Here is a 23,964-nt window from a genome sequence, read left to right as displayed (position 1 = left end):
CGGAGCTGGCATGACCGATCAGGCGTGCTGGCGTCCAGGGTGACGCAGAGGGGAGCTGGGAGTAGGCGAGGTCGGAGGACTGCGCTGGCTAGAGCTGCCCGGTCGGGGAAGGGTGTGTGGGTGGTGCATAAGGTCCGGGTCCTCTCTGGGCCGACAGCCTTCTCTCGCTGTTGCGCTCGGTCCTAGGAGCAGAACCGGGGCAGGGGCTGCAGGCGGGAGGAAGGAGCCAGTTCAGGGGCAGCCTCCGCCGCCCCCCCGGGGAATCTGTCAGCCTGCCTGCGCAGCCCTACGCCCGCCCGCTGCGGGCCCAGCAGCCCTAGGTGAGCGGGGCCGGATTGTGGCGCCTGAGCAGTCTGGAAGGGAGAGTGTAAAGCTGAGGCCGGAGACTTGGAGGAGAGTGGGCCGTTGTCCGGAGAGAGCCGAGGGGTCGGACCTGATGAATGGAGGGCAGAGTCCAGGAAGGAGGAGGAATGAGGGGTGAAAGTTTGGGATGTAGACCCCTAGGGAAGGGGGGCGGGGAGGGAGAGCCGCAGTGCCTACGCCCCCTCCCTTTTCCTTCTATCAGCCCCCCATCCTTCCCCCCATTTCTCTGCGGCACACCGAGATTGGCCAAACCTGGACCTTGCCATGGGTAAGCGCCAAGTAGTGCCCATAGACGCTCTTGAAAGGGACAGAACTGGGGCTGCGAGGCAACAAAGTGTCTCCAGAAATTTGTGTGAGTGGGGGAAGGGAATACAGGTGGCACCCTATTAGTCTCTTTTCCTTTGCTGTCTCAAACAGATGGGGCTTTGCTTATCCATCCCACTCAAAGTTGATTCCTTGTTTAAAAAAATTAACTGGTGGACCCTATTTCTCCCCCCCCCCCCATTTCTTGTTTAAATTGTATATTGTGTATAGCCTTATCAGTCCGTGGATGATTTCAGAGATTATGGGTTTGTTTAGGTTGATTGGTGTGAATATTCATTCCTTCTGGATCAGGTGTGGATGGGTTACACTCTATGTTAAGAAGTACACAAGCTGATCTTGGATCCATAAAAGTACTTGCATATTTAATCTCTTGTTTGATTTGTGTTTTCTATTGATCGATTGCTTTTTTTGGGAGGGCAGTTGGGGGTAAGTGACTTGCCCAAGTCACATGGCTAGTTTTTTTGTGTTAAGTGTCGGAGGCTGGAATTGAACTTAGGTCCTCCTGACTCCAGGGCCGGTGCTCAATTTCCTGCGCCACCTAGCCGCCCCGACGTGTTTTCTATTTATTTATTTTTAGGTACAGGAAGCCTTTTGAAGAATGAATTCAGTTTTTAGTAATAGACTTAGGGTAGAGTCCCAGAATGGCTTAATCCTTGATGTCTTTGTTTTAAGGAACCTTTTAAAACTCACATATAATACTGTATTTCTTATGGATTTCGTTGGTATAGTAATTATTTTCTTGGGTAAGATGCAGAAACACTAAATGTAATTAATGACTAGAGATAACACTGAAAACCTTCGAACTTTGTTTTCCTTTGCTGGAGTTACAAAACAATAAGGGGCTGAGAACTATAGCCATTCCTTATTCCTCAATGAGTCACCTTCTCATTTGACCCCTTATAAGTAGGTATTTAAGGCAGAAAGAGAGTCTGGTGATAGGGGTGCAGACTGAATGCTTTCTAACCTTCCATTCTTAAGCTTCCTCCCAGATTTGAGTGTCATTTCAAAGACATTTTTAGTTTGACTCTCTTGCTCTTAAGTGAACTGTTTCAGGCTGTTTCAGCTAGCCCAGAAGGTAGTTTAATTGTGATCTTTGAAGTGGAGTGGTTGTGAATAATTGTTTCAGTTACTCTGGAGAAGTAAGGCAGTGGAGTAGTTTCTGCAAAGGTGAAACTTTAACCTGAACATAGTGCGTATTAATAGAGAGTTGGATGATTATGATGGTAAATTATATAAACTTCAGCTGTTATCAGCTTTTATCCTCAAACAGTTCTGTAAAATCAGGGCAAGTATTGCTACTTTATTTTTATAGTTTGGGAAATTTAAGTCTGAGAGATTGTTGATCTGCCCAAAGTTATACAGCTGGTATGTAGCAAAGCTAGAATTCTAACCCAGGTCTCATCTCCAAATTCATTGTTCTTTCCATTATGCCATAAACTGCTTGTTTCATCACAAGCACTAGTTAGAATCTGAACCTCAGTGTTAAGTGGCCTTTTTGATTGTGGCAATTTGGCTCATCTCTTAGCAAACCAGAACGACTCTATTTCACTTCATTTGTTCATTCAATCTGTGTTTATTGAGTGCATGCTTTGGTGAGTACTGTGTAATACTAGTGATAATTATTGTGCTAAAGGAAGTACAAATGTCACCACCTTTAAGGGAAGAATATAACTAAATGGGAAGTCAACACATTTGCTGACCAGGGAATGATTTAAAAGTTCCTTAAGAACACACAAGTATAAGATGTTGGATTAGCTTGTGTATGTAAGTGTTGGAGGGTTTTGTGTGGTAAAGGGAAGGGGCTAATTAGAGTCCGATGGGGTTAAATCCTTTCGTTCTCGAAGAAGAGTCTTGAATATCCATCTGTGGTACTTCATAGTGCAGATTTTTATTTTGTTTCAGATCTCTTCTGGAACACCTATCTAATTGAATTTATAGAGTAAAAATCTTCCTGGTTACCACTGAGGTAAATTTGGATGTTGCTAAGCTAAGGACTGCCTGTCTACTGAAAGTTCATTATAATGCTGCACTTGGATCTGTGCAAATCAGCTTTACAATAAGATATTTTTAGTACTTCTAATATTTCCTTGAATTTCATTGTGGACCTACTTTCTTTCTTTCTTTTTTTTTTTTTTTTTTGCTTTTTGGATGGGGGAAAGCAGGGCAGTTGGGGTTAAGTGACTTGCCCAAGGTCACACAGCTAGTAAGTGTTAAGTGTCTGACACTGAATTTGAACTTAGGTCCTCCTGACTTCAGAGCCCAGCTCTATTCACTGTTTCACCTAGCCGCCCCATGGACCTACTTTCAAATGAATATTGCCATACATGATTGCATTATGACGAATAGTGTTAGATGAGTTTTTTTTTAAGTTTTATGTGTTTTTACATTATAAATATTTACAGATTATCCCACTCCATTAGCAGTCTCTTTTAACAAAATAAAATAAGTAAATTAAATAAAGTAATAGTGACTTTATCTTGAAATAAATGTAGCATTCTGAAATTGTATCATTTCCCCTCCCCCACCACATTTTAAAATTGCTTTTCAGTGAACAGAAATCTATTTTTTCTTCCTCCTATCCCGTACCCCATTAGAAAAAATAAAGAAAAATTCCTTTTAACAAATATGCACAAACAAAATAAATTTCCTTGTCTATATTATATATGTGTGTATATATGTGTATGTATGTGTGTGTATATATATATATATTTATATAATATATATACATGGAGAGAGAGATTTATAGAAACAAACAATTTTTTCCCCTCGAAACCTGTCAGGAGGTAAATAGTATGTTTTATCATTGATCCTCAGGTATCATGAATGGTCATTGTGTTGATCATAATTCTTAAAACTTTCAAAGTTTTTTTTTTTTTACAATGTGGTATAAATTGTTTTCATTTTGCTCATTTCATTCTTCATTGTATAATATTTATAATATAAATTGTTCTTCTGGTTCTCTGTTTACATTAGTCTTTCCATTTCTTTGAAGTCATCTATTTTCTTATTTCTTTGAGCATAGTAGTGTTCCATCACATTCATGACCACAACTTAAGTCATTCTGTAATTTATAGGCATCACTTTAGTGTCCAATTCTTTTTCTACAATAAGTAGAGCTGCTATAAGAATTTTTATATATGTGGGTCTTTTCCCTTTTTTTTTTTTTTTAATTTCTCTGTGGTAGAGGGATAAGAGTAGTATTGTTGAGTCAAAAGATATGCACAGATTAGTGACTTTTGGGGCATAGTTCCAAATTGCTTTGCATAAATGCTGGACCAATCACAGTTCAGCTAAACAACAGTGCACTAGTGTGCCTCTTTTCTCATAGCTTATGTGTTGAATTCTGTAGTTTAAAATTCTTTTTCCCCCACTAAAAGATCTGGTTCCATAAACCCTTTTATTTCTGGTTTTATTATTTTTGCCTTTAAATTTTTACATTTTTATTTTTGGGTCACTTTTTTCTGCTTTGTAGTCATATGTGTGTATATACATGCATATATGACTACAAAGCAGAAAAAAGTATATGATAATATTTCAAATGAGATATTTGTAAAGTGCTTAGCACAGTGCCTGGTACATAGTAGGTGCTATGTAAAATGTTTATTCCTTCCCTTGATGTGTTTAGAAATGAAATGTTAGGGGCAGCTAGGTGGCGCAGTGAATGGAATACCAGCCCTGGAGTCAGGAGAACCTGAGTTTAAATGCGGCCTCAGACACTTAACACAAAACTAGTGGTGTGACCTTGGGCAAGTCACTTGATCCAAATTGCCCTACCTTCCCCCTCCATAAAGCAAAAAGAAAAATTAAAAAAGAAATGAAATATTAGTTATCTATTACTAGGCTTCAGAAGAAAGTTTCAAATGAGCAATGGAAAATTTTGGTACTAAATGTTTCATTTCATCCTTTGCTGTTAGCTCTCCTTATAAGAGAGGATGTTTTAAGTTGTCAGGTAGCTCTAATTTTAGTTCACATTTGGATGGCAGGGGGATATCTTTATTAGCTTGTCTTCATATTCCTATCATTTGACAGATGATTATAAAAACCATTAATTTTTTGCTCCCTTGGTGCAACCTCTTTTGGGTTTGAATTCCTGTGCTTCAATCATTTCTAGATCTATGCTAAAGTGTATGAAACGATCTCTTTGTTTTTTTTTTTTGTTTGTTTGCTCTTTGGAGGGCAATTGGGGTTAAGTAACTTGCCCACGGTTACCCGGCTAGTTGTTTTTTGTGTGGGTGTTAAGTGTCTCAGGCCGGAACTGAACTCGGGTCCTCCTGACTCGGGGCTGGTGCTTTACGTACTGTGCCACCTAGCTGTCCCAAAATGATCTCTTTGTAAAAGATTTCTAAATTTGATTTTCCATGGTTTAGTCATACAAAATGATGTGAGAATTGTACACAGGTGACTTTTAGCCATTGGTTTATGGCAAAGTAGAGAGGACCAGAGAACTGGTTTAAGGTGATGGTTTGTCATTTCTGAAAGCGGGGGGTACACAAAGTTGGTTTAAGGAACCAGTTCAGTTTAGAAAACTTTATGTGGTATTTTTCCTGACAACAGTGATCAATATCCTTGTTTTTATCAGATTGAGCACAAGTGTAATTTTCTTATGTTTTGGCTCAAATCAATAAAGCACAGAGAAAACATGTCTTAACTTTTTCTGTATGCTATCTGGATAAATGAACCAATATTTTGGACTATCTGATGCCAGATTATATTATCTGTTTTCTTGGGACTAGCTTAGCTAAATTTGGCAAAGCTTATTATTAGGTTAATAATAGGGGTTAATGAGTATGAAGACCATCTACTAAAAACATAATGGGGCTGTGGTTCAGCATTGGTACAGGAGTCATAGCCACAAAATGAAATCATAGGTCCTTGAAGCAGTGAAGTATATGTAAACTTGCCATTTCAAAGCATATGTTTTTGTATTTAGATCAAAACTACAGCTCTCTGGCTTGTCCTATCATCCAGTCTTAGCTGAGGGTGTCTTCTTGGGTTTCTTCAGGATGCCTGCAGCACTTGTGGAGAACAGCCAGGTTATCTGTGAAGTCTGGGCCAGTAACCTGGAAGAAGAGATGAGGAAGATTCGAGAAATTGTGCTCAGTTACAGTTACATTGCTATGGTAAATATGTTGCATTGTACTTGAATTACCTTTAGTTATGGAAATGAGGAAAATCAGATTTACTGTTCTAGTTAGTAAATTTGACTGACCAGGGATTGATAAATATTGGTAGGTTTATCAGGTTGATAAGCCTTGATAGCCCGCTATTTTTATATAGCCCACTAAGAATGGTTTTTACATTTTTAAATACAGTATAATTATTTTAAAATGTAAAAACCATTTTTAGCTAGCCATACAAAAACAGGCAGTGAGCCCATCTGACCAGAGAGCTGTAGTTTGCTCACCCCTTCACATATAATCAAGGTATATGAAATAGATGGCGAATTGTGCTGCTTTTATGAAACATATCAGTGTAGTGGCCAGGACATAGAGTGCAGCAGGTTATGGCAGGTATAGCCTCCTGTATTGCCTCCTGCCTGGACTGCTTGTAATAACTCCATGACTAACATTACTTTTTCTAGGGTCCCCTCTTCATTGTGTCCTACACATGCTGCCATATTAAATTTTCTAAACACTGCTGTCATTCCCCAGTTTATAACCCTCAGTAATAATAGCTCCCATTTCTATAGTTATTTCTTTACAGTTTACAAAGTGCTTTCCTTACAACGACCCTGTGACACAAGTAGTACCAGTATTATAATCCCCATTTTACTGAGGAGGAAACAGGCTTTTGATCAAATCGTCACTTGCCCAGGATCACAAAACTAATTAAGAGGCAGAGGTAAGACTTGAACTCAGGTCTTATATATCCATTGTTATTTCCACTACACAGCTGCTTCTCCCTCAGGGACTTCTCATTACCAATAGGAATTAAAGCCAAACATCTTTGGTTGATACTGAAAACCACTTCATAGGTTGGTACCAACGTGCTTCTGTTCTTACTCCCCATGACTTCTATGTAAATTTTCACCTGACTAAACTGGTTCTATTTCTTGTGCCCGTAAAAACACCTTGTATTTTCCTGTTTCCATTCCTTTTCTCATGCACTCTCCTGACTTGGAATACACTTAGTTTTATTGTCTACTAGTGGTGTTGATCTATTTCCTCTATATCCATTTCTGAGTTATAGCCTTATATTTCTACTTGCCCTTTCAACTAAATGTAAATTCAGCATATTCAAAACTGAATTTTGAATTTATCATCTTTTCTACAAAGTCTGTTTTGCTACCTGGCACCACCATCCACTAGACCTCCAAGCTTTTTCTTCCTTTGATCATTTCCCCACATCCACTCAGAAATATCAAGTTAAAATGTTTTTTTTTGTAATATTTCTTGCATCTATTGCTTCCTTTGTACTTTTCCTGTCACTGCTCTAGTTCTGATCCTTTTCACTTTTCATCTGAATTATAGTCATGGTTTCTCGTCTTCTGTCTCTTCTTTCTCCATCTGTCCTTCATATAGCTACATGAAGTAACCTCTCATAATAGTCTTACAAAAGTAAAAGTTTGATCAAGTCACTCCTGCACTCAAAAGCATTCAGGGGTTTCATATTACCTATGGGGAAGGTACAAACACCTCTTCTTGTCATTTTGTCCTGTACTCTTCTGCCTCTGTGTTCAAGCAGAACAACGATTTCTTCTTCCCCTCTTAAATCTGAAACTTTCCCCCCCAGTATAATTTTAAAAATAATGTCTTTGATTTTTTCCTCCCCTTCCCACCTTACCTCTTGCCCCCACCCTCTTCCATGGGTTCCTTTATCACATTTTATCTTTGTCAAATGTAAGCCATCTCATTTTTTTGTCTTTGTATCCCCAGTGCCCGGTCATTGCTTAGCAGGGTGCACTTTATAAGTGCTTGTGTTTGAATATGTTGTTCAATAGGATCATGGATTTAGAACTGGCAGGGGCCTTTATAAGTCTTCTAGTTCAGTTCCCTTATTTTTAGACGAATTTGAGACCCAGAGAACTTAGGTAACTTGCACAGGGTTAGAACTATATTGAACACAGGTTCTGAGTTATAAGTCCAGCACTCTTCCCCCTCTAACTAAACGCCCAAATTCTGTGCATGTATAGTGAGTAGACGTCTAATCATTTCTGCCCACTTTTAGTGTCAGAACTGTTTCACAATTTCTTGGGATCCCATAATAGACAAGTACTTCTAGATTTGATGCTGCTGTGGCTTTATTTTAAGTGCTGTTAGGTTGTCTAGTTAAAAGATTTCTTTGTAAACAGAGGTCAGTTTTATAAACCCTTGGGGAGATGGATGAATTAGCAGTTTAGTAGCAGTTCATTTGCAGGATTTTACAGTGAGAAATGCATTTGCAATCTTCTCTAGGACACAGAATTTCCAGGTGTTGTAGTGAGACCAATTGGGGAATTTCGAAGCTCCATAGACTACCAGTATCAGCTTCTTCGGTGTAATGTTGACCTCCTTAAAATTATACAGCTGGGCCTCACATTCACAAATGAGAAAGGAGAATATCCTTCGGGAATCAACACCTGGCAGTTCAACTTCAAATTCAACCTTACGTAAGTTATCTGTGCTTTTTTTTCTCACTTGCTAAATTAGTATATTTTTGATTACTAGTGATTTTATCAGGTCCTTTTTTTTTGAACCAGTTTTTAATTTTAAATCTTGTATAATTTATTGAACATAACATTCGAACTTAATATATACTTGGACCTACAAGGATCAGTATTAAAATCTCAATACTTCTAGAAACCATGAATTTGTTGGTGTGGGTTGTTCTTTCCACCAGTGCCAGATTACAACCCTTGTATACTTTAGTGTAAATGATTTTCATGAGTTGTTTGGCCACAAAATTCGTTATCTTGCAACCAACCTGATGATGTATTTCTCTGGATTCAGGCTAATTCTTGAATGCCACATATACTGTATGTCATTGGTCTGATACTTGAAACCTTTTCAGAGAGGTAGAGCATGATAGAGCTTATGCTCTGCTAACATATCTTTTGAAGTCCCACATTTACCTATATGCCAGGATGAAGCACTACAGTAGGCCTTCAGAGAGGAACTTTTTTTTTCCATCATATTTTCCTTTCTTTATGGTTCTTAGCATTTAATTGCCATGTATTCCATAATTTGAACCATTCCTCAACCATGAAAGATAAAGGTGTTATAGACCCTCAGAAAATAAAGAGCCCAGCAGAAAAGGATGGAATTTTGACTTCTTTGCTAGGAAATTTATGATGCAATTTTCAAAAAGTAGGCAGTCTAACAGATTATTGTAATAGTCTGACTTATTTTAGAGGGACATTAAGGCCATAGACTTAATTCAAATCTATATTATTTAAATGGGGAAAAGGACTTCAGGAATAAGTTCTTAAAAACATTTGGGGGTTTCCTTGTGGATAAAGAAGGCTTTGAATAATTTAGGGGTAAAAAGCTTATAATTTTCTGACAAGATGAAAATTATAAAGAGGAGAGGAGAGTTTGTGTTTTAACAGTTACTCACATAAGATGGTAGGGTTTAGAGCTGGGAGGGAGCTTAGAGATTTGGAACTGGAAGAGACTTCAGAGGTCATCTAGTCCACAGTTGTCAAGCTCGTGCAGAATCCCCTACTGTAGCCAGAACCAGATTTTAGATGTAATTTGGAAATGTTGAATAAAATAAATAAAAATACAGTACAATATAATCTAATTTGCTGTTTTCTCAGTCAATATTGCAGCTGCAGGGCTCTGTTTCTATTTAAGTTTGATACCACTCATCTAGTCCAGCACCCTGATTTTACAGATGTATGCACTCCACTCAGGTTAAATGACTTTTGTCCAGTGTTGTATAGGTACTGATAGAGCTATGAACCCAAATCTCCTGAATCCAAATCTAATGTTTTTTTCCATTATACCACAGCTACATAGGTGGAATAGATTACAGTGCAGTACTAATTTTAGGTAGATGAGGGAAAAACTGTAAATCACTTTTGTAGTGTCCACGGTTAATCTAATGACTTTATTTTGTTAGTCTAGTCTGAGTTTTAAAGGCAGTATGACATAATGGATAGAGAACTTACCAAACCCTGGGAAGATCTTGATTCTGGTCTCCTTTCCGACCTATATACAAACTGTGACCTTGGGCCAATTAACCTCTGCTACATCACAGCTACTCTCCAAGTCTGTATGAAGAGCAGGGGCTGATTTATATAGGTAGAGGGAATTTTCTTGCTAGGAGACCCCTCTACCAATGTTTTCTGTGGTTCAATCCAAATATGAGTATAGGTATACAAACCTAATAAAAGAAAAGGGCAGTGCATCTTGGAGTGAGAGTGAGAAACTTGATTCCATTGCTTATTTCATGACTGCTCTGATATCTAGATTAACAAATTTTTTGTGAATATCTTTTGTCTCAGAGAGAATTATTGTTATGTACTTAAGGATTATAAGGGAAGTTGATTTCACCTTTAAAAAAACATAAGTACCCCAAAGTAGCCTTGCAAAAATCATTTTAGAAAAAAATTTCATCTGTATATATGATACTGTTGACATTTTAAAATTACAGCTGTAATTTTACATCACTTATAAGTGAATGCCTTACTTTTTTAGAGAAGACATGTATTCCCAGGACTCCATAGATCTTCTTGCTAACTCAGGGCTACAGTTCCAGAAACATGAAGAGGAAGGTATTGACACTTTGCACTTTGCAGAACTGCTCATGACCTCAGGGGTCGTTCTTTGTGACAATGTCAAATGGCTTTCATTTCACAGGTCAGTCTTAGAAAAGAGCCTAAATAATGAGCTCACTAAGTCCTAGCATAATAATGAATTTGACATGTATTGTTCTCTATTTCAGTCATCAGTAACAGAGATTAGAATTGGATAGCCTTAGCTTTTGTCAGTTTAAGGAAAAAACTGGGCCTGTGATAGGTGATTTCCCAAGACATTTGATAATCATCAGTTTGTGTAATTCTAGGGGAGTGAGAAAGTCAGGGCATTGCCATTCTAAGGTAACACATTATGTCATATTTGCCATTATTCTAATTGAACTATGAAGTCATTTGTCCCTTCATTAGAGAAGAGGGTGTTTTGTGACTTTATATAAAATCTAAACTTAAGACATATGTTAGTATTTTTTCTGTAACTTTATCTAATGACCTATTATGTGATTATTTACTTTTGAATTCAGTTAGTTTAACTGAAAAAAATTGAAAAATTTTGGAAATTTGGAAAAATAGGCCTTAGCTTTTTATATTATAAATTGTGAGAGGCAGAGTAGCAGGTTCTGATCTCTACCATTTGTTTAACTGCAGTGATTGATTCCTTCCATACAGTGGTTATGATTTTGGCTACATGGTAAAGCTGCTGACTGATTCCCGATTACCAGAAGAAGAGCATGAATTCTTCCATATTTTGAACCTTTTCTTCCCATCTATCTATGATGTGAAATACTTGATGAAGAGTTGCAAAAACCTTAAGGTAAAAATGATTTTTAAAATAATATCAATAACAATTTTTATAATAACAGTATAATATCAATCAATATTTTTATAATACCGATATATCAATTTTTATAATATCTGCTACTGTTTGGTCACAAAAGTATAAATATCATTTCCCTAAAGGTAGTTAATAGCTATAATAGGGAAGGACAGTTAACAGATTTGTAAACTAGCCTTTACTTGGCACTTAAATCAGGAAACTAATTAATAACTCATTATCTTAGTTCTTTATAGTTTATAAAGCATCTTTCCTTAGAACACTCTTTGAGGTACATAGTACAACTTATCATCTTCATTTTGCAAATGAAAAAAGTGATTCTCAAAGGAGGACATGGAATTGTTCTTATGGCCAGGAGTCTAGAAGGGCTCAGAGCTGGAAAAAGAACCCAGGTCTTTCAGACCATTGCTTTTCTAATTATTAGTTTAAAACTCTTTAAACAGCTAGAAAATATAATATTGTCATTAGGTAAATTAACCTGATAGGGGATATTTCCATAGGAATAATGTTATAAATGAGCTGTGGACCAAATGATTACCCCTCTCCCCCAGTGGAGCTTCATGAATTGCTGTAGGGTGTGGTTATAATTTGATGCTATATAACCTCAGGCCCTCGTAACTGTTTTGTAGGTCTACTCTAATGCATCCTTCTCATTTTATATAGTAGCTGTTCCAAACTTTTTCTTTCTTCAGATCCCCATTTCTCCATTCCTGATACACATAAAGCACATGCTTTATCTTTCTACTTCTCCAGTATGATTGAAGTCCTCCCACTTTGAGCTCCTTCAGCCCTCATAATATTTCCTAGCATAATTTCCCATTCTTTTCTTTCCTTCTGTCTCAAAGGAGGTATCCTTACTTCTTATTAAGTCAATTACTCTATGTATATCCTTGAACTTGTCCCCTTCTGCGTTATCCAAGTATTTGCTCAAGCTATGATGTCTCTTATGCATTTTTAATTTTTCCCTCATGACTGACTTCTGTTTGTAAAAATACTCATCTCCTTAATCCTTAAAAAAAATTCCCTTAATTTTCCTGTATAACTCCTATTCAGTAGCTAACTTCTTCACTTTGACAGCTAAACTTACAACAAACCAACCAACCCAAATTTTCTGTACCCAGTGTTTCTATTCCTGATCACCAAACATTCATCAGCTCCTTGTAGTCTCACTTTTCCTATTACTTTACTGAAATTGTTTGGCAGCTACTGTTGTCCTGTAGAAGAAAATAGTTCATACTTTTAGTTTTAACCAAAATCTTTCAGAGACAATTTTAAAAAATGTAATCATTTCTGCTTGGAGGGAGGTTAGATGAATTTCCTTGCTAATCAAGAGTATCCTCTCTTCCCTAAGCAACTTCAGCTTATGTATTGCAATTTTATATTACGTAATACATTTTGCAGTTACAAATTACATATTACAAGGGTGGGTAGGTGGCGAAGTGAATAGAGCTCCGGCCCTGTCAGGAGGGCCTGAGTTCAAATGCGGCCTCAGACACTTAACACTTACTAGCCATGTCACTTTGGGGAAGTCACTTTAACCCCATCTGCCCTGCCTTCACCCCTCCAAAAAGCAAAAAAAAACCCCCAAAACCCCCAAAACAAATTACATATTACAGGTTGTGGAACAAAAGATGAAATTCTACGGCAAAATAAAACAAAAATATATAGTTTACAGTTAGGGTTTTTTTTTTTGCTTTTTGAAGGGGAGGGTAGGGCAGTTGGGGCTAAGTGACTTTCCCAAGATCACACTGCTAGTAAATGTGTCAAGTGTCTGAGGCCGAATTTGAACTCAGGTTCTCCTGACTCCAGGGCTAGTGCTCTATTCACTGTACCACCTAGCTGCCTCCAGTTAGGAGTTTTGATTGACTTAAATTGAAAAATACTGGCACACCCTTGGAGGAAATGGCTTCCTGAAACAATTACTCTCCCTTAAGCTATTCTCACTAAAGATTTCCCTTTTATTCTGCTCAAAGGAGAACAAAAAGATAATGCTCTTAGTTGGAGTAAGCAAAAAAGACATTAAACAACAAAATAAAATTTAGTTCAGTCATCATAAACAAGACTGATTTTTCTAATGATTTTTGTTTCAGGGAATTGAGATCTTTCCCCAAAATTGATTCAGTGTTGCAGTCAAGTATCACCAAGAACTTCAGATTAAGACATTGTCATAATATTATTTAAAATTTTTCTTCAATTTTAAAAATTCTGAATTTAAATACCAAAAAAGATCATTTCTGTACACACAACAGTGCACAGAGAAGATTCTACATGAAATTTAAATCTTCGTTTCACATTGCTTGCTTTAAAAAAAAGTATGTAATCACATTACTTTAAAAATTATCCTGCTTGTATGTGTTTCCTTCTGAACTTTTTTCTGTTTTCTTCTGTACATTTAAAAAAAAAGTTACAATGGCCCTCTTCTTTTTGGCATCACTATTACCACCTCTTCTTCCCCAGTTAACCTAGAAAAAGAGAGAAGACTCTCTGCTACCTTTTTAAAAACAAATAAGTATTTTTCTTTCTTATTTTTTTTGGAGGGGGAAAGGCAGGGCAATTGGTGTTAAGTACACCACCTGCAAATAAGTATTTTCAAGCAAAATGAATCCATACAGTGGCCATGTCCAAAGATCTCTTCACCTTGTGTCTGTCACTTCTCTGTTTGAAGGTGGGGTAACATGCTTCAGTATAGGTTCTTTGGAAACATGGTTTGTGGACATGTGGAAGTTTTTCAGGTTGTTTTTCTTTAGTCTTGTTCTTGTATAAATTGTTCTGGTTTTGCTCACTTTCCTATGTCAGTTCATTAAACTACTTGGTATTCTTCGAAATCATCTCTTTTGTTTGTACATTAATTTTGTTCACTTACCTTCAGGATGAGCAAGTCTGTTTTGCTTGCTCTCCCCTCCAATATTATCTTCCCTCTTCTCCTCCATCCTGTTTACCTGTTGAGTTTGAAATATTTCTACCCCCAAATTCTTACTGTGTGTTCAACCCTCCTTTGTTCATTTTAGATAAGAGTGAGATTCATCCAGTGTTGTCTTCTTCAGCCTTTTTTAAAGTTTGTATTCTCTTCTCTCATACCCCAGTTATGAATATTAGCACAGTTTCATTCTCTTCTTCCTGCTTTTCTATACCAATAAATTCCTTTTATGTTTCCTTCTCTTTCCTCTCTTAAAACTCTGAAAACAGAACCATTCTATCCCCAAGACTTATGTTTTTCTTATTGAACTCACCCAGTATCATTTGAAGAAAAAAAATTCTAAAGGATGATTGTTTCTTCTGTTAGAATATTAGCATTTGATTATTGTACAGCCTTCTCCAATTACTCAGGTAAATTTACTTTTTAAAGTTTATCTTGACTCTTATGTTTGTATTTCAAGGGTTCTACTCCATTGTGATCTTTTCATCAGAAATGCTATCCTGTTTATTTTCCTGTAAGGATTAGGCCTAGCCTAATTTTTTTGACACTTGTTAGTTACTTTAATTTTTTTCATTTATCTATATTTGTTTATTTATTTAATAGATTTTTATTGATGTCTTCTTTTTCTTACATCAGAAGTGTCAGTTTTGAGGCCTCCAGCACAGAACTCCATCTGCCATGTGTCCCAACCAGATTAAAATTGGGAAATGTTTACACAATAAATAAAAATACAAGGGGCAGCTAGGTGGCACTGTGAATAGAGCACTGGCCCTTGAGTCAGGAGGACCTGAGTTCAAATGTGACCTCAGACACATGACACTTACTAGCTGTGTGACTTTGGGCAAGTCACTTAACCCCAATTGCCTTGCCTTCCCCCCTCAAAAAAACAAAACAAAAAAAACCCCATAACCTAGTGTGTGGTTTTCTGAGTCAACATGTGGCCTGCAGGGATCCCTTTCTATTTGATATCACTCTTACATTGTCATAGTTGCCAAGTATTCCTCCACTCTCCCACAGAGCTATTCTGTATAACAAATAGTAATTTTTAAAGAGGAAAAAAAACCTAATTGGTAACATTGAAAAAAGTCTAAAATCTTGTGCAGTGTGTAAAACATGGACCCCCTGCCTCTGTAAAGGAGTGGGTTGAGGGTGGCTTCTCATACTCTTTATTTGAGTCCTCTTTATAATTTTTTTACATTCACTTTTGATTTTTTAATGTGTAATTGTTTTTTCCATTTACATTGTTGTGCGGGATAATTTTAATTTTGGGTCATAAGTCTCTTGCCTTTTGAAATACTGTACTCCAGGGTCTCCTCTTCGTTTAGTAGAAGCTGTCAGGTCTTCCGTTATCCTGACTGATTTCTTGCTATGTGAATTGCTTCATTCTAGGTGCTTCCAGTATTTTTCTTTGATGTGAGAACTCTGGATATGACATTTCCTGGGATTTTTCCTTTTTTTTTTTCCCCCAGGAGGGCATTAGTATATTCTCTCAATCTTTACTTTGCTCTCTGATGCTAAATAGACCTGGACAGTCTTCATGTATGATTTCTTAAAGTATGGGTCATCTGTGCCAATTTGATGGGTGTGAGGTGAACCTAAGAGTTGAGTTGTTTTTGCATTTCTCTAATCATTAGTGATTGGGAACATTTTCTTCATATTGCTGTGATTTGACTATTTTTTTATTGGAGTGTTTTTCCTTTATACCTTTGTATAGGTAGGAGACATCTGTCCATTCAGATTTTTGTCAGAGCATTTTTTCCTTTAATATGATGCATTAAAGCCTGAAGCAATAAAATTAAGGGTAGGGGGACTGGTGAAATGTATTAATACTACTTTTAGCCTACCTATCTTTGGAACCACTTGCTTCTTTCATCCCAATCTCTACATTCCATAAGTTTTTATGTTCAGATACTGATTAGTTGTCATTCTTTTTATGCTAGTTTTTTATAGCAGTCTGAGTCTTAGGGTGAGATGGCTCCACCAGACAAGCGAAGTAACTGCATAAAGAGAGGAGAAAAGGATGGAACATAATACTATTTTTGGGAGAAAAATGCTTTAATACCTTTAGGAAGGAGATGCTCCCTGGGGTGAAGCCAAGGGCAGATCAAGAGTTAGGCAGGCTCCAAATCTCCATCTTTCAAAGAATAGAATCCGTTTGTCTGGATAAAAGATTTGATTCTGTAATTTTTTTTCTCCTTCCAACCACAGGGAGGTCTTCAGGAAGTTGCTGATCAGTTGGATTTGCAGCGAATTGGCAGGCAGCATCAGGCAGGCTCAGACTCACTGCTTACTGGAATGGCGTTCTTCAGGATGAAAGAGGTGGGGCTCTCAGCTCAGGGGACAAATGTTGCCTTCAGATACAGGGGCCATCATGATGATGAGTATTTTGCTGAATTGCTTCAGTTATGTCTGAGACTTTGTGTCCCCACTGGGAGGTTTTCTTGGCAAGGATACTGAAGTGCTTTGCCATTTCCTTCTCTGGTTCATTTTTACAGATGAGGAGACTGAGGCCAACGAGGTTCAGAGACTTGCCCAGGGTGTCTTCCAAGCCTGGCACTCTATCCCTATCTGTCTAGCTGCCCTGATAGTGATTATAAAACTCAATTAAAACAGATACAAAACCCCAGCTCGCTTTAAAAAATAAGGCAGAACCAAAAGAACTAACAAACAACAAGCAAATGATACCCTTTTGTGTTTTCTTTTAGGCCTATTTGAGGTTTAAAGGGGTCATGATTGTTGATATTCATGGTTTCCATTAGAACTTGAAGGAAGTTTGGAAATAATAGTCATAACATTTCACATCGCTATAGCCTTTTATAGCTTTATAAAGCACTTTTCTCAGCAACCATGTGAGGTTGATGGTTCAAATATATATTCCCATTTTAAAGGGTAGAAACTAAGTTTTCAGAGAGGGGAAGGGTCTTGTCAATTTTAGGAATGGGAGGTGAGTGATAAGATGTAATTTTTTGATTTCCAAGTCTTTTTCTCCTTCCATAACAAGATATTCTGGAGCTCAAATAGTTTAATTCAGTCTGAGGGACAAATGAAACATAAGATGGTTAGACAAGTTGTAATCCATTCAGTGTTTTGCTTCCTTCCTAAGACTGCCAAAAGACACTGATTGCTGCGATTAAAAACGACATTTGTTAGATCACCAGCTTATTTTATTTATGCAAAAGCCTTTTAATTGCAAAATGAATTCTTTGCAACCACCTAATTAGGAATCTTAAAATAGCTTGGTACCCCCAGTTTAGGCTCCTTATTTGCCTACCCTCCTCAGTTATTTTTTGAAGTAGAATCTAAGAATGTTAGAGCTGGAGAAGACTAGATAAAATCTAGTCCAACCTCATTTTACAAATGGAGAAACTGCAGTAAAATAATTTGTCCAAGATCTGAGTTGGTCTAGAATATAGAAGTCTTGATTGATTCCCCAGCAAAACATTCTTTCTTCTACACCACATTGCTTTCTAAGCATTGGTATTTACTTTGGAAATTGAAATGTTAATGAGGTTGATGCTTTTGAGGCACTGACTTCATGACCTGGTAAGCACCGCATCATGTGTCATGTTAAGTCAAGAGAAGTGGATACTATCTGAAGTAGCATAGCAAAAAGGCAGAAAAAGTCTGGTAGGAATAAGTAACATTTTTTTGCAAAGTCTGCAGAAGTTTTTTTTACATATATTATCTTGTTTGATCTTTACAACAATGCTCTAAGTGTAAAGTACTCCACTTTAGTACCTATCATTTTAGTGATAGAAAGGTCCCACCCCTTTTTTCAGATGAAGCTCCTTTGGCTCAGAGAGATTGTGACTTGCTAGCAAGTATTGGAAACGGCATTTGAAGTCATGTCTTTCTGAGCTTCTTCCAGTCCTAAGGCATTCTAGTTATGAAGGTGTAACTGGAAAGAGCATTGGAGATACGGTGATTATACTTTCACCCCCTTCTTCAGAGTTGTTTTTTACAGATATTTTGTAAACAAAATATTTTCCAACTATGCAAAGTCCTTTTCTAGTTAAGAAATAGTTATTACTCAATGAAGTGAATTTTAAAGGAATGGAAAGTTCCGAAGGGTGTATATATGTGGACATTTGAAGCCAGTAGGGACTGAAATTATTCCATGTTGTGGGCCATTTAGCCTTATGCTGACATCAGGTTTGCAATGTTGTGAGGAATATGAGAAGTGGGTAGTAGAGTGCTTTATTCTTTTAAAAGGCTTCATCTTACTATTATTCTTATAGTGGTCTTTTTGTCCTTTCTCCAGTTATTTTTTGAGGACAGTATTGATGATGCTAAGTACTGTGGACGGCTCTACGGCCTTGGCACAGGAGTGGCGCAGAAACAGAATGAGGATGTGGACTCCACTCAGGAGAAAATGAGCATACTGGCTCTTATTAATAACATGCAGCAGTGATGACAGGGTATGGCTCTGCAGGATGGGCCCAATTCAGTACTGGTGCTTGCTGTCCTGACTGGTCTCTGTATGTGTGTATCTCTCTCCTTTCCCAACAGAAAGAGCTTCTATTGAGTGAATTGTTCCTACAGTCTGCATTGAGCAGAAAGACTTGTTTTACTGGAGACAAGTGATGTCTTCATTTTAGATCGGATGAAAGAAGTTCACTCTGAATTTGTAAACAAGTCTTCCCCCAGTTCTCATTCCCAATCCTTTCCTCTCCAGTTGCCATCTACCACTAGCATCTGTGGCTCACTGGACACCTTTTTAATATCAGCGACAAGTCAGAAACAAACAAGTAAAATGTATATAACTCTTAACCTGTTGTCACTCTTTTCATTTTAAAATTTGTTGCTAATCTCTGAGAATGAAGACTTACCTCTGACACTCAGCTGAGCTGAGAGGTGCCAATGAAAACAGGACAAAATGGTGGACTTGTGGACTAGTTTGTAAATGCTTGGTTTTTAAATTTTGCTTGCTCACTGCTAGAATGGAAACTTTCTCGTCTTAAAAGTAAAAAATTCAGCTGTTGGTCTACCCCTCAGTTACGGCAGTCTCCTGAACTCAGTATCTGGCTATTCAGATATCTTAAGTCCATTGTTCCATTGTGCCAGATTTGCTGTATCAAGTGTGCTGTATCTGAAGTCCCATCTTAGACTAGATGGAAAGAAAAGCCTCCCAATTTCTATTTCCTAAATAGTAACTTGGGACCAATTATTTTCCAATAATTGAAAATATTGAAAATATCATGAAAATATGCACATTTGGTACTCTGTCACTTCTCTTCCTCTTTGTTCTCCCATATTTTTCCTTTTAGCGAGTCTGAGGATAAGGTGAGGAGGTAGATTAATGCAAGCATAGTGGTTAAATGTGAGAAGGGCAGCAAAGGGATTCAGTTTTTGTTTATAGAGTTTTCTTGAAAATAATATTCCCACATCTGGGGTATAAAGCTTAGGACAATTATTTTTCTTTTTGCTTTAAAATCTAATCATTCAAGAATTAAGTTTTCTGTTTCTTGAATGACTACAGTGTGGACTCTTTTGAAGACCAATATCCCTGCTGCACTGGAGGGAATGAAACTGGTTACTCACTGAAGTGTAGATCGCCTTGAATTTTAACAAGCTGATGGAAGATTCAATTTGTGGTACTTTAAACATGACTCGGGCATTATAAGCTGATATTTAAAATGATTGTAAATATTTGTTTTTAATTTTGTGAAATAAAGACTTTTTTAACCACTGGTATGAAGGTTTTATCTTTTCCAGCTGTGAATTTCTGGCCCTGGAACATTTACACTCAGCCTCTGTTGATCCCAGTGCCCACATATCCCTGTTTTTATAAATTGTGCCAATTGTGAGGCCTTTGTTTCCTTGGCAAATTGTTGGTATACTTGCTACAAGGGAGAGATTCTTTTAAGACTGGCTGTGAATTGTTTTGTATTCTGGCCTTGATTCTAAGGCAGGCCTGCACAACTGCCCCCGCCAAAGGATTTTGGATAGTCTGAAAAATGTAGAGGAAAACATCCTTTGTATGTAGAGGAAATCCTTTGGCGTGCTGCAAGTGGCCCACAGGCTGCAGGTTGTGCAGGCCTGTTCTAAGGTTATGGTTTTCCTCACTTTTAGCCTGTTTAGGGGCAAACTTTAAGAGCCAGAAGGGACCTTATCATTTTCATTTTGGAAATGTAGAAACTGAGTAAGTACTCTGAGATAAGGGAGTATGACAGAGGGGATAGGAGGAAAAACACTGAATTCTTCTCTAACTATAAAGTGATGTGGTCAAAGTCACACAGTTGTTACAATTGGCTGAACTGGGACTGAGATACAGATTTTCCTATTCCCTGTACTTTTTTTTTTCCCTTTTGGAGGGCAATTGGGGGTAAGTAACTTTCCCAAGGTCACACGGGTAGTTTTTGTGTTAAGTGTCTGAGGCCGAATTTGAACTCAGGTCCTCCTGACTCCAGGACCGGTGCTTTACTCACTGCACCACCTAGCCATCCTGCCATCCTGCCGTAAGTACTTCCTAAAAAAAAACAAAGCAAGTGTAATAGCATTTAGTTCCATAGGAATAATGGCAGAAAAAGGCAGCATATCACTTTAAAGATTAGTTTTGGTTATGTTTCTTTCAGTTTGGTGAGGATGGTTTTAGGCGGGGCATATTACATTGGCAAAGTAAAATTGAAGGCTGTGAGATCAGAGAATTTTTTCTAGTATTCAAGCTCTTGTGACTAGAGAAAGGAAGACAGATAATCCCCTAAACCTGTGTTCATGTAGGTATGCTAGTGGTCAAGGCATCTGGTACTTGTATGTAATTGCACTAATTAAGCTTAGAGCTCTTCACTTTTGTGTCTGCACATACATATACACTTGTGTACTTGTGTGTATAGTTTTCTTACATTTAATTTGCTAAACTGCGCTTCGATATAGTAATACACTGACTATAGTTACGTAAAAGGATCCATTTATATACAGAATTAAGTTAAAATTTAAAGGAACAAAAGCAACTGATTATTGTTGAGAATTGTGCTATTGGCAACCTGGGTAACCTTGATTAATAAGTCACTTCTCTTTGAACCAAAATGAGAGGACTGTACTAGATGACTGAAGAATTCTCCAACTCTAATAAATCCTTGATCCTTTGTGAATTGCTCTCATTCATTGGTCTGGCTTGAAAACCCTTAACTGATCTAACAGGTTTTTAAGAAGCACATGATAACTAATCTTTTAGATTAGAATACCAATTATGTTCATGAAGTATACAGGAAAGAATTGGGAATTGTTCTGTTATGGTATCCTAAATCTTGTTAGAATTCTGCTTAGGGGACTTAGTAGTTTCACTACAGTACATGATTCCTTTATCCCCAGGCAAAATATTTTAATATTTAGGACAATCAGTGAAGACTTAATAGAAATGTAATTTTAAAATGTTTTAGTAAGAGTAGCCTTCACTGGAATCAATATAATTGGGTTAAGTTGTGGGTCAGGACTAAATTTCTTTGTAGCTCAGTAAGTCCTTTTGAACCCATTGCTGTGAAAGAGGCTTTCTTTCTATATAAGCATTCTTAATTTTAACAAAGTTGGCTATCCCTGCTGTGTAATTTATTGCAAGTCCTTGGACCTTTGCATCTTTTTAACACCCTATTGTAAGAACGTCTCCTCAAGTTCTTCCACAAGAAGACTTTTCTTTCCAATTTGGAAATAATTCCAGTAGCAGTGTTCCTGCTGTGGCTATCTTGCTACAAATTAAAATCATCCTTTCTTTTCACGGGATTATGGTGTCACTTATATACATGGTAAAACTCATCAGATGGTTTTAAGACACCCTCTACCCAAATAAGACCATTTATTTTAACACAGAAAACTTATAAAGTCCTACTCTCAACCTTAACACCCCTGGTCAGAGTAGTTGTCTGTTCTCTTTCCTCCTGTATCCTTTCATTGACAAAGTGGTACCTGACTGTATCCATCTGCAACTAGGTGATTTTTATTTTTAAAAAGGACTACCGACAAAAAAGAAAATCTCAGTAGGAAGGCACCTTATCTCAGCAGCAATAGGATTCATGTGCAGCTTAAACTATACACAGCCTGCAGTCATAGGAAACTCCTTTCCTTCTAAGGTAGTCCATTTCTTTGTTGGACAGTTCTCATTTGAGGGATTTTTTTTCTTTTTGTTGAGCTGAAATCTGCCTCATTATAAACTTCTATTCATTAAGACTTTTGAGAGCGAAAGGAACAGAACTCTAATGGGTGAATGACAAACTTCAGCACTGGCATCCTCATACACTGGACTCTTCTAATAACCAATTTAGATGGCTTACCTTGTTTAACCTAAATTTTAAAATCATTAAAAAAAAAAAAAACTTAGGACTACAACCAAAACAAATATTTTGTAGAATGACTATAAAAGCATGAACAAAACCAGAAATGCTATTACAAATGTAAACTATACAGACATTGAGGTGCCTTTCCTGAGGGTGTTTGCCCTTATGGTCATGAGGCTTTTGGTACCTTTAACAACTGAACTATTCAAATAAACTTGTGCTATAATGGTTTGAATAGAGGCCATTTCTAAAAATATCTTTGAAAGGGGGAAAAAAACCCTACCTACTGTGGTATGAGTTGCATTTCTGTCATGAGATTTTAGCCCTCTATAAAGAGATGCTAAATGCCAATTCTTTGCAGTCAGAAATGTGATTTTATACTTTTTTTTTGGAGGGGTGGGGGGGGGGGGAAGTTATGGGAGAAGCACTCAGACTGAGAGCATTTAGGAATAGTCTGTATTTTAACTTGTTAACCTTGATGCTGAGAAAGAGAAGAGACCAGATAACAGACTATGGCTGATACAGGTTGGCAATAACACCCATCTTCACAGAAGCATATGGTTTAAAATTTTACTTAAAGGCAGCCTGTGTAAAGAATGTAACACATTTATCACAATAGAAAAAAAAAAATACAAGTTTCTCCTATTTGAGTAAAACCTAACAGGTTTTGAAGGTCACCAAGATTGCTATGCTGGCTAATTTCTGGGCAACGACTGCTGGCCTGCCATCATTCTTCCCTCAACAGAAAATGATAGCTGAGGTGAAAGTCCTTTTTAATTTCACAAGCAGAGTTGGGGTCCATTATGGACCAGTTAGTCTTGAGCATATCTGGCCCCTTATTTTATGGACCATCTTGCAGAAGCTCGGGGAGAAAGGCCAGAGAGGAGCAAATTGCAGAAGTTGAAAAGATGTCCTGTTTCTCTCCCTAGGTGTGATAACAGTCTTCAGTTGAATGGCTTGAAATTCATGTGCAAAAAATCTGAGAACTTCTTTTGTAAACCCTGCTTTTGCCGTATTTCTGAAGGAGTTCTAAGGCTTGTTGCTGCATGTCCAGACTCAAATACCCGGAACACTGGGATCCAATATGAAGCATTACAAGACAGCATTCTAACACATCAGGAAAGGGAAAGGTCTGAAAGAAAAGAGGTCAATATAAATCAGGATGGCTACTGGATATATAACACTTCTCAAAGGATAAAACTCAGAACATGGATTTCAAAAACATACCCTCAATAAAGAGGGAATTTAAAATTTAGAATATTGTTCATATCAAGTTTTATAATTTACATGAACAATTGAGCTTTATATAGTAATTAACAGTTACAAAGTACTTAACATAAAGTCTCTCATTTGATACTTATATTAACCTTGGGAGTCTGGTAATGCCTGCATCTGGCCTTTTCCTATCTTGATTTATGACCATTATGTCTATCCACAATTGCCAAATTACTCTGGCCATTCAGCAATATGTAAGTTCCGAATGACAGTTTTTTTACATGTAGTTAATCTGTTTGTAGAGCAAAATTTTATCCAGACTAATAGCATTTGAGACTACTTAATAATGAATTACTAACAATAATAA

General features: G+C 37.3%; 2 protein-coding genes across 14 annotated transcripts in view; one reads left to right on the top strand and one right to left on the bottom strand.

Annotated features, from left to right (window-relative positions):
• Nucleotides 1-104: 104 nt before the first annotated feature.
• CNOT8 (CCR4-NOT transcription complex subunit 8) lies at nt 105-23,422 on the top strand. 13 transcript variants are annotated; one of them, XM_069102528.1, is made up of 8 exons: nt 357-631; nt 5,690-5,807; nt 8,082-8,275; nt 10,308-10,469; nt 11,033-11,177; nt 16,324-16,434; nt 18,377-18,533; nt 18,625-19,807. In XM_069102528.1, exons 1-7 carry the CDS (start codon nt 441-443, stop codon nt 18,524-18,526), a joined length of 1,071 nt encoding a protein of 356 aa, XP_068958629.1. In that variant the 5' UTR covers nt 357-440; the 3' UTR covers nt 18,527-18,533; nt 18,625-19,807. The 13 variants fall into 13 exon arrangements, with proteins under 13 accessions (XP_068958637.1, XP_068958635.1, XP_068958634.1 ...); XM_069102536.1 differs by lacking the exon at nt 357-631 and adding an exon at nt 105-320 and having other exon boundaries at nt 8,193-8,275; nt 18,377-19,807; XM_069102534.1 differs by lacking the exon at nt 357-631 and adding an exon at nt 106-320 and having other exon boundaries at nt 5,618-5,807; nt 18,377-19,807.
• The window catches only part of GEMIN5 (gem nuclear organelle associated protein 5), a 48,054-nt gene continuing 46,914 nt past the window's right edge, over nt 22,825-23,964 (bottom strand). The window contains exon 28 of the mRNA XM_069102517.1: nt 22,825-23,514. Coding sequence (XP_068958618.1) covers nt 23,347-23,514 — 168 coding nt within the window. The 3' untranslated portion in view covers nt 22,825-23,346. The remainder of the gene's footprint in view (nt 23,515-23,964) is intronic.

Source organism: Petaurus breviceps, unplaced genomic scaffold (assembly GCF_028583685.1).
Source record: "Petaurus breviceps papuanus isolate PSGF00001 unplaced genomic scaffold, PetGlider_PUasm1.0 551, whole genome shotgun sequence".
Classification (NCBI taxonomy): Eukaryota; Metazoa; Chordata; class Mammalia; order Diprotodontia; family Petauridae; genus Petaurus; species Petaurus breviceps.
The sequence above is the reverse complement of the archived record's forward strand: the minus strand, read 5'-3'. Positions and strand labels throughout refer to the sequence as shown.

Bases quoted from the DNA above. Each gene is read 5' to 3' on its own strand.
- CNOT8 (XM_069102528.1), top strand. From the start codon at position 441: ATGGAGGGCAGAGTCCAGGAAGGAGGAGGAATGAGGGGTGAAAGTTTG. The intron at 10,470-11,032 runs GTCAGTCTTAGA...CCTTCCATACAG, and splicing joins AAATGGCTTTCATTTCACAG to TGGTTATGATTTTGGCTACA. The intron at 16,435-18,376 runs GTGGGGCTCTCA...TCCTTTCTCCAG, and splicing joins CGTTCTTCAGGATGAAAGAG to TTATTTTTTGAGGACAGTAT.